The 11023-nt window shown below is 48.1% G+C and overlaps 1 protein-coding gene across 1 annotated transcript; it reads right to left on the bottom strand.

Moving 5' to 3' along the window:
• Positions 1–186: 186 nt before the first annotated feature.
• Positions 187–10951, bottom strand: kbtbd2 (kelch repeat and BTB (POZ) domain containing 2). Its single transcript, XM_062521167.1, is given in 5 exon segments — positions 187–3537; positions 5216–5381; positions 7327–7370; positions 7372–8151; positions 10837–10951. Coding segments are annotated over 4 exon segments (1914 nt in total). The 5' UTR covers positions 7501–8151; positions 10837–10951; the 3' UTR covers positions 187–1962.
• Between the last annotated feature and the right edge of the window lie 72 nt (positions 10952–11023).

Genomic DNA, 11023 nt, shown 5'->3' with positions numbered 1-11023 from the left:
AGAGCCTCTGGCCCTTCGCTGGGTACCAGCCATTAAGCATGCTTCCACACACGCAGTGTAATTGGCATAGCTGCTTGACTATGGGATGGGTGAGATTTATCATGTATCAAAATACCACTACTTGAGATGTCAAATATCCATGAAGTCAATAACACGCTCACAAAAGAAAGCACTGGACAAACAATATTTATGCATGTTTTTTAATAAATTAATGTTCATTCAAAATACAGTGCCAAAGGAACATGATGCAGCTGAACATGCTAGTAAGGTTTGACATGAAGCACCTGTGCTCCTGTTTTTTATAAAGGTAAGAGGAAGCTCCTCTCCTCCCCTGACCTCTCCCGCTACTGTTAGTGGTTGCTGGGACGATCTCCGTAGCAACAGCTTTTGGGCATTCCCTCTTCATGACCCAATCAGCAGCAAGATTCCTCAATATTTTTCACTCAAAAAAACAAAACAAAAACAAAAAAAACAGGGAAATGGATGCCTATACACAGTCACACTACAGTAATATCAGATATTAAATAATAAAAAAAGACACTAATACAAAATAGACCTGGTTACTTTCCCCACACTAAAACAGTTTTTCTTCTTTGTAACATATGAAAAATATATATATTTTTAATATTTATATATATATTTCAGCAGCTTGGAAATAAAAATGCATGAGCCCAAATGTATTTTTGGCTGTTCAACTGAGAAGAGCAGAGAGGTGCATGTTTGTGTGGAAGAGACCCGCACTTCTTTCCCCAAAGAGGGAAAAAAAGTGAAAAAAAAAGTGAAAAAAAAGACATAGTAGAATTCCAGCAATACGTTTTTGGGGGAACAAACCGGAGCGAAGACAGAGAGAAAGCAAAGGGAAGAGGCTACGGACAGCAAGGTGTGAAGAGTGTGGGCTGGGAGTGGGGAAGACAGTAGGGTGACTGGACCAGCAGCCACCTTTCAACACCCCACCCCAGACAGACTACATCCCCTTACCATGCACACACACGCGTACACACACACACACACACGCACGCACGCACACACGCACACACACACACACGCACACACGCACACACACGCAAGCACCCTGTTCTTGCACATGGTTAGCATAGGAGCAAATCATCTGCAGCTCAGTGGAGTAGGAGGGAGAGAAGAGAGGGAGGAGAGGTTTTGGTACAGTTGCCGTAAGGGTCATTCAAAGGAGGTTTGCCACTAAGTGCATCATTGTCATTATCATCATCGTCATCATTGTCTTTAGATTATCACATCATGAAAAGAGAGTATCAGACATGTAATAATACTTGAAGTAGCAATTGACATAGAAAAAAAAAAAAAAAAAGTTTCATTTTCTATCTTTGAGACGACTAGTATTTTAAGGGATTACAAGTTTTGTTATGTTTTTTTTTTTTCTTTTTTTTTTTTTCTTTTCCTCTGTTGACTCGAGGCAGAGTTTTGGATGAAGAGACGGGTTTAAGTGGTGTGATACTGGAGAAGGTTTTACCAGAGCTCTGAGGTGCTCCGCTGGGCTGGGCTGGGCTGGGCTGGGCTGGGCTGGGCTGGGCTGGGCTGGGCTGGGTTGGGTTGAGCCAGTGGGTCCTGGGTGAGGGGTGAGGAATGAGGGGTGAGAGGGCTGCATACTTGGGGCAGATTCAGAGGGCCGGACCCCATTTCGGTATGCATGATGTCACCAAAGAAGCTTCCTTATAGAGCACGGCTGAAACGGAAAAATGCACCCTGGTTATCGGATGAAACGGAGCCTCCCCCCGCCGCACTTGTTTTGTTCCAAGCGCCTCCCCAAAAATCCATTTATGCATTCGCCTGTTGTTTTTTTCTTTTTTTTTTTTTTTTGTCCGTCCACTCCTCCCTCCTCAACCTGAGGCACAGTCCAACACGTCGATCACGGTTGAGGAGAGGTTTTGGGGGTTTGGTGTCTGTTGGGAAGCACGTCGATCAGGGGGGGGGAGGTGGACGATGGAGCTATACGTGCGGCAGCGAGACGATCTCCCCGTCGATCTCGATCTCCTCGGCGCCGTCGGTGGCGAACAGGTACGTGGGCGGCTTCCACGGCGACTCCTCCAGGCAGGACGGGTAGAGCTTGCCCACGGCGCAGCGGAAGTCCTTGCCCAGGTCCCAGAGCACGCGCTCCGACACGGGCTGCCGCAGGCACCAGCAGTCGCGCTCGCCGTCGTACTGGTAGAGCGCGTACTTGGCGCGGTCGTTGAGGTGCGTCTCGCGCATGAAGATGCACAGCTGGTTGAAGAGCACCACGGCGCGCACGCACGGGTCCGAGTAGCGCCGCGCCGGGATGCTGGCCGCCGCGCGCCACTCGTTCTTCGCCGCGTCGTACACCTCCACCGTCACGGCCGAGCCGTCCAGCGTGCTGGCCTGCGGCCGCGCGCCCGAGTTGCTGACCACGTGCAGGCCGCCCACGTAGAAGATCTGCTCGCCGAGCGCGGCCGCCGAGGCGAAGCAGCGCGAGGTGCGGCGCGAGGCCATCTCCGCCCAGGCGTCGGCGCGCGGGAAGTAGCAGTAGGTGAGGTCGTGGCTCATCACGTAGAGGCGCTCGCGCGCCGCCACCGCCGCGCTCCAGCTCCAGGCGCGCGGCAGCGGGCTCACCATGGTCCACTCGTCGCGCTCGCGGTCGTAGCGCTCCACCGTGCGGCGGTTGAGCTCGCCGCCCACGCTGTCGCCGCCCACGGCGTAGATGTGGCCCTCGCAGTAGACCAGCGCCGGCCGCGTGCGCGCGCACAGCATGGGCGTCTTGGCCACCCAGGCGTTCTGCTGCGCGTCGAACCAGAAGAAGCTGTCGGTGGCGCGGTAGGCCGCCTGCAGCTTGCCCGCCTTGCCGTGCCCGCCGCCGCCCGCCACCGCCGCCGTCGCCAGCGGGCTCTTGAGCGGCACCTGGCCGCCGGCGATGTAGACGTCGTTGTCGGTGGTCACCAGCGTGCCCACCTTCTGCAGGTCGCCGGGCGGGCTGCGCAGCTTGTACACCTTCTCGGCCTGCGGGCTGTAGCACACCACGGCGTACTGCGAGCCCACCGTCACCTCGCTGCTGCTCGGGTGCTCGGCCTCCATGAAGATCAGCATCTCCTCCTTGGTCATGCCCAGGCGCGGCTTGAAGAACTTGGGCATGGACTTGTACAGGCCCTGCACCACCACCGACTTGTCGTTGGGCGGCAGGCCCTGGAACCAGGCGCGCTGAGTCACCTCGGAGAGCGCGTCGATGCGGATCTGGCTGAGCACGGAGGAGAGGTGCTGCGAGCGCGTCTCCATGTCGTACTCCAGCCACAGCATGGCCGCCTCGCGCACCGTCTCCTCCTTCTCCACGTTGAGGTTGTCGCTGCTCAGCACGTCCAGCAGCAGCTCGTGCGACAGCTGCAGGAAGGCCTCCTGCCGGTACACCACGGGGAACTTGTGCTCCACCATGCGCTTGGCGCTCTGCTTCAGCTCCGCGCAGCTGAACAGGTCGCCGATGCTCAGCATGCGCACGCAGTTGTCGGCGTTGATCTTCTTGACCAGGTAGTCGCGGCACTGCAGCAGGACGTCCTCCACCTGAGGGAGAGGGAGAGAGAGAGAGAGAGAGAGAGAGAGAGAGAGAGAGAGAGAGGAGAGGGAGAGGGAGAGGGAGAGGGAGAGGGAGAGGGAGAGGGAGAGAGAGAGAGAAAGAGCGAGAGAGAGAGAAAGAGCGAGAGAGAAAGGGCGAGAGAGAGAGAGAGAGAGAGAGAGAGAGAGAGAGAGAGAGAGGGAGAGAGAGAGAGAAAAAAAAAAGAAACGTCAGGTTTGCTGAGCACGGTTAGAAATTGATGCATGGCATTAGCCCCTTTCACATTCAGAAACGATACATTAGCGTTTAAGAAATAGCGGGTTCAGGGGATTTCGCAATGTGAAAGATAGACGTGTTCTGGTCCCGGGGTTGTCTGAAGCCGGGTTCAGAGGCGAGTTATGGGAGGCGCTGCCTAGCAGCACGTCACACGCAATTTGGGAGTGAACAATGACGTTAAGCATGCCTTGGACCTCGGAGATAAACTGATAAACACAACTGTCATGCTAGTTCTACGTGGTTTAGCTTCCAAATGATGGCGGGCCACTTGTTATGTTATTTGAATGCCAAATGAGGTCCTTTTGTCTGTCGAAGTCATATTTCAGTGTGCTGAGTCCTGAACAACTTCTGCTCTGACAGTTAGCTCGTTGGCTAGTTAGCTATCATTAGGCAAACTTTCTAAAAGTGCTGCTAGCAGCAGACGGTTTTGGTAACCTAGCAACAATAAACACTTGACCGAAGTGCTGAGAAAAGGAGGTTCAGGGCACTCTCAGCATAAAAAACGTGATTGTTGGACACACATATATCAATGGACACAGCAGCTAAAGTTATCCTAGTCTCTTGTGTGTTTCCTGTATTTTAACCTCCTGCCTGGCCAAATACGTCATCAGTCACACACCCCTAATAGCGGGGTTGACCTCTGTTCCTTTCATATTCAACACGGCTCGGCTCTGATACTACCCCCCGAGACGGGTTGGATTGCCGAGGCGGGTTGACTCCCCACCCCGTGTCGTCAATGTGAAAGGAACAGCCTTAACGTTAAATTCGGCTGATTTAGCGTTAAATTCGGTGAATGTGAAAGGGGCTATTGATTCACATGGGAGCCCCTGGCATTGGCGTCGATGTGGCGGGACGTCTCAAGGTCAGCTGAACACAATGGGAGTCAGGGTCTGCTGAGTAGCTACAGCTTCAGTTTAGGAGAAATCTCCAGCTAGACCTTTCTTACTTCTGAAACGACCTTCAAAATATAGAGACACACACACACACACACACACACACCTACACAATAACCATTTGGATGTGCCAGTACAGATGAAATCAGAAAATAATTCCTCTGCTTTCAAAACAGATCACACACCAATAAATATTCGCACTAGAAAACCCAGAGAAGCAGAATCCTAACTAGTGTCTAAAGGAGAACTTCCCCATAACCCCCCATGGGGTGGATGAGATCCGTTATCATTCCTATCAAATCAGTTCGTCGGCGTCTTCATCTTTGAGAGTCTTTGACACGCAATAACCTGCTGAGCCAGGTCAATAGCACTGCACATGACACGTGCAGCTGGTGTCCAATAGAGTGAGTAGGGATTGCAAGCTTTGACTTTGCCAGTGCTGACCTATGGGGAAAAAGATCACTGGGGGGCTCTGTTGGAGAAGTGAGAGTGTGATCCGCTGGCGGTGGCTACTAACCTGGAGGAAGCAGGCCGTCTCGTAGAGCGGCTCCACCGTGCTGTCGTTGACGGCCAGGTTGCCCGTGTAGGCGTAGGTGATGATGGTCTGCAGTGTGCCAGGGTCCACGTTGCGCAGGTGAACGTGAGTCTGTTTGCTCTCGCTCAGGCCACTCATGAACATGGCTCTACAGGAGAAGCACACATCCACAATCAATTACCAGAGGAAGAAAGTATTAGGCATATGAGCATTCATGTTTAAAATGCCAATACTAAACTCTCATAAGACTACATAAAATAAATGTATTCTGTTTATCATATTACTATCTATATTACATAGAAACATATTAAAGTGATTTCAATTATTCACATTTGTGCCAATGGGAACACTGCGCAGATAGATAATGCACAGTGACATCACAATACCAGTCATTTCAGGGGGATACCCAGGGGGCCTGACACCACAAGATCAGGTCATGTGCCAAAAAAAACTAAAAAAAAAAGGTTTGCATACAGGTATGGTCTCAAGAGTAAGACTGACACAAAATGGCATAATGAAAGTAAGATTATTCATAATAAAAAAAAGACTTGAAATCGAAAGTAATCAACTAACGACACCAATCAAACACAAACAGGGCGCGATAGACAAACAGGTTGTCTAAACAGATGGGTCGAGATTGAGAATAAGAACAAAAAGGGGCATGAAACTAAACAGGGAGGAGGTGGAAGGGCAGATGAAGGAGAGGAAAGTGAGGATGAGAGTTGGGAGCAACAGCAGGAGAGAGCCAATGGGAAGTGGTGCTGGAAGTGGGGACAGGCAGTAAGCCAGCAGCAAATGTGTCAGGGCTGAGCTGGGAACATGTGGGGCCGGGCGAGTAGTAAGGCTGGGCCTGCACCTATGAGCATGTTAAACTGACACCGGTCATCAAGGCCTGCTGGATTAAAGTGTGTGTGTGTGTGTGTGTGTGTGTGTGTGTGTGGAGATTGAAAGGAAAAGGAGTTCCCTAATCAGCAGCTGTTACTGACTGACACCAGCTACAAGAGGAATACTATCCCTTGTCAGATCAGGCAAAATGGTAGCTGACCAAGATGACCTATTGCAAACTGACGCGTTGACAAAACTGACATGTAAGTGTCAAAAATAAGGTCAACTTCACTATGGTCACTATTTTTCATCAGGTCTGCTCAAATCCAAATCACAAGATGGATGATCATGCATCTCAAAAACAACAGATTATACTGAATAATGCATCGTAGACTGACAATATGCAATTAGGGGCAAATTCTCCCATTGGTGCATAAGCCCTTTTTTATGTGTTTCAGTTAGGCACATTCTCCCATTCCCACTTCAGTCACACCCACAGCGGGCAAGTTCGAAATCAAGGTGGCCTTATGAAAGAGGCACAATCAATTTAAAATAGAACCAGACTGATCCACCACCTCGTTAATTTAGGATGATTTGAAAACGTGGAACGTGGACTTCTTATTGAGCTTCTGAATGCCGTTTAAATCCAGAGAGAACACAAACCAGTCTTTGATTTTGAAAACATAAGCATGGTAAACTGAATAGTGAACGGCCTACAGTAAAATGGTGTGTCATCACATTGCCTAACCAAGAATTGAATTGAATTGAACGAAATGTAACTTTTGCTTTGAGATTTGTTTAAATATAGCAGACGATTCATAATTTAACAATTTTAGATGGAAAGTGTCAATGGAAGCTGATTCTCAATCAATCTCGATCAATTTATTTATGCTAACAAAGCTGTAGACACCGGCAGTTTCAAATACAGTACAGAGACTGACATAACAACAATCTCCACTCCATTAAAATTTAATCAAGAGACAGCAGAATATAAACTATGCTGCTCGATAATAGCGCAGACGTCTGTGTAAATGTACAGATGACTTTGGTGAAGTTGGAAAGAAAGACAAACTATAACGAAGATGCAGAGTCGGTAGCTACCTCCGTAAATTACATATTTAGGTGAAGGGGAGAATTTGTGCAGGCTGAGAAGGTCTTAGTTACACGCTTTTTTTTTTTACTTACCCACCCTTACACACATGAGAGAATTCACCCCTTCACTCACCAATGAACATACAAAAACAAACAGTCCTACAACAGACTCTTACCTGAAGTAGGAACTACAGGTGGCCAGCACCATTTTGTGGCAGGGGGAACTCATTGTCCTCCACCAGCAGGGTGATGTCAGTGAGGAGCTTGTGCTCGTAGAAGAACTTGAGCTGCTCCAGCACGGAGACAGCGTAGTCTGTGTTTACCGGCCGGCGCTCTCCCAGATCCGACATGCTCGCGTCCCATGAGTCGCGCCCCAGCTTCAGGAGTCTAGCGTGTGCCGGACCCAACCGGACCCCGAGCCCAACAGGAAACAAAAAAAAAAAAAAAAGAGAGAGAGATTCAAAAATGGCAAATCGGAATCACGCTGGGGGGGAGGAGGGGGAGGAAAGAAAACACTGCAACTCTATGGTGATCCCCAGAAACAGCCACAGCTGATCCAATAGGTACAAAAAAAAAATAGAGGATTTCAAGTGTCCACTGGAAATTCTGCAGGAATACAGAAAGTGAGGGTGCCTCGCAGACTGCACTTAATTCCCCAGTCTTATCTCCATCATCGTTTTCATCATAGGCACAGAGTTCTGTTCCCTCTCCGGAAACAAACAAAAAAAAAACAGAAAGAGAACAATAACAACAACAACAACAACAAAAAAGTCCTCTTCAGTTGCCGTGTCAGCTCCGACGCAGTTTGGCCAGAGCGCAGAGTGAGAGGTTAGGTCAGTGCTAATCGATGCAGTAATTCCCCCTCAGTCAGGGCGAACCGTCTGGACTGGCCGACTATCTCGCCTGCCGTCTGCCTTGAAGGTGAGGGGGGGCAAAGGACCTGGAGGTAGAGGGGAAGTGAAGGGATGCTGCTACATCAGTGCGTCTCCACATTCAGGATCCTATTGGACAAAGCACAAGCACAAGCACAGACGACAATCAGAACACTGGACACAACGGGACATCATACAAACATGCAACAGTCTCCTTAAAAATATATTTTTGCTTGTTTCTATGCAAATAGATCAAGGCAAATTATGAAGAATGTCTGAAAAGTGACAATGTTTAATTTCAATTCCACTGCCCACATTTAATAATATCACTCAGCTTGAAACTCATTCAAAAAAAAAGTAACACACAAAAAAAAAAATAACACACACAAATTCTCCACATGAACCTGAAAGCATCTTTGCGTAGACATAGCGTAGCACTGCTACCCTCCTCCCTTCCCATTGCCCTCAGTCTGCCTTTCTGCTCCCATCTCCTTCTCACTGTCAACTCAGCACATACCCAGGATCCCTTCCGCATAAGAAAAATGCACAGTCAACAGTCCTCGGCTGTTGGCAGGTCATCTGCTCGCTTCGCAGCCCCTACATCACTGTATCTTGCTGGCTGAGCCTTCAGCGGGTCCACCCTGCCAGCTAGCCGGCATAACTGTGGGTGTGTGATAGGAACAAGGCACACTAACGCACACCTTCAGGGAAAACCCTACTATTCTACTTTGTCATGTTATTAAATCAACCAAGTTTGCTGTGAAAGAGGGCATTCAATTGAGGCAAAAAGGATGCATCCTCCTCTGGCCATTTTGCATCCCACCAGTATTCTTGGCAAATGGTCAAGCCACTGCCAATCCGTCTCAACCAAATACATCCCAGCCTAACCCTCTTCAATTGGTTGGATACTACAAGACAGTGGTCCAGACTACTGTCTGATGACTGCACAACTACGTAATATGATATAACTTAGGCCATGTGCTCACTCCAAGCTTTGTATTTCAATATTCAGGCATTGAATGTTTAGCCTATATTGCTACATACCAAAACATATAATATAGACATAAGAGGACGGATGGGGGGGAGGGGGGCACTTAGTGATGGATTTTGTAGCTACAACAAACTACAAACACCTCACTTGACTACAGCATATCAATCGCATGCTTCCGGTTGGAACGTTAACTAACGACCGCCACGAGTCTATGCGTCTATCCGCATATACACCATGCGCCAAATACTACAAGTAGCGAAGCTGAATTATTACTATGCAATCCATCACCAATGGTCACTGCATTGTACGGCAGGACAGTTGTTGGAAACAACGTTGCTTCCCGCTAGGTGATTAACGTTATCTCATCTTTGCGACTATCAGCAATATCAACCCAAGAAAGCGGGTAGACCGTTAACGTTAGCCGACTACGATGGCTAACGAATGAACTTGAATCACGACTGATGAAATGCTAAAAGATTTCTCACAATGGAAGTGATGGGTCGTTTACATTATAATGAACAAAGGTTACAAAATCAGTCACGACATATCTGAAAATATCCATAGTGATTGTGTTTACGATCAGACACATTTCAGAGGCAGTCAATGTGATGCATTACGTTACCGACGAGATGACTCCATTATCATATCATCAGTCTAACGTGAGATTATTTTTACGTTTTTATTACAGCAGGGTGTGGAATATTTAAAGCGTCTCAATATATACCCTACTGATGTAGGCTATTCAGCCAGCTGGACTGCATTAGCTGACTAACTAAAATGACCAGCAGATCATAGCTAGCTGAAATCAAAATGAGCTAACATTAGCATTAACGTTACCTAGTTAGCAAACATTGCCAAGGATGCCACCTTGTCCAGGAATCCAATGTTAATTAATAATACCACACATTTAATACACATCTATTTACTTTTGTGCACATTGAGTTTAAAAGAACACAATGTACCCAAAATCAACATGACCGGGAAGCAAGCTAGCTAACTATACGTCAGGTTTCCTGAAAACGCTCGTCCCCATACCGCTAGTTAGCCTTCTAGCTAGCCATCTAACGTCAGTGTGTGCTTCATCTGCTAAGTAGCTAGCTAGCTAACACTTAATGTTAGCTGGTCACTGCCCCATTTTCACCCACCACCAAAAACATCCAGTACCCACACCCCTTCCCCCAAACATGGATTATCGGAAAGGCCTTAGCCAGCTGGCTAGCAATGTATAATTAAATCTGTTAACTACAGCGTTACCTTTCGCGAGTGATCTTTAGATATCAAAATTCTTTGATGGGTTTTGCCGAGTGTCGGCCACTGTATTTCCACCAAAACAAGTGTCCAGCTATATTTCACTAGGAGCTACAGAGACAGATCAGCAGATGCGGCTGCTGCTCTTCCCTTCCGGGTCCCCCCTTCTCGGGCAGTCAAGACTTAATACACCCACGCATACACCTAGCCAGCTAACGTTAACGTTACATCAAATAATAAGCAAAGTCAATTCAGGCAACCTGCGAATAGTTACATTTTAGCTATTTGTTGTATTGATCACAACGCAACCGTCTGTTAGCGGTCATGCTAACTCAAAAGCTAACGTTAACTTGCATGGAGTGGGGTAAGATTATGCATTAGCATTAGGCTGTTCCTAGCCAGCTGTCTACACTTACGACGATACCGCTGGAGATCGATAGCTACCTTGATAGACACCCCAGCTAGGTGGAAACCGTTACATTGATGGTTTGCAAGTGATTCAAGCTACCATGGCCATATATCGAGCGTAACGCTACACTTTTTTCTTTAATTATGTGAAAAGGCATTTTTCTTACTGTAAGAGATGTTTCCATAAATGTAGGTGATCTGGTTTCTTCCAGCCGTTAAACAAAGTATGAGCTCCGGAAGCCGAATTTACACAATTACGGCGAGAGGCGACTAGCAGGAAGCCTCTATTAACCGCGCAAGCGCCTTACAAGACAACAGGGGCTAAACGAGGATACTGGGCATGCGCCCAAGATT

The sequence above is a fragment of the Sardina pilchardus genome, chromosome 19 (genome assembly GCF_963854185.1).
Source record: "Sardina pilchardus chromosome 19, fSarPil1.1, whole genome shotgun sequence".
NCBI lineage: Eukaryota > Metazoa > Chordata > Actinopteri > Clupeiformes > Clupeidae > Sardina > Sardina pilchardus.
This window is presented reverse-complemented; position numbering and strand designations above follow the sequence as displayed.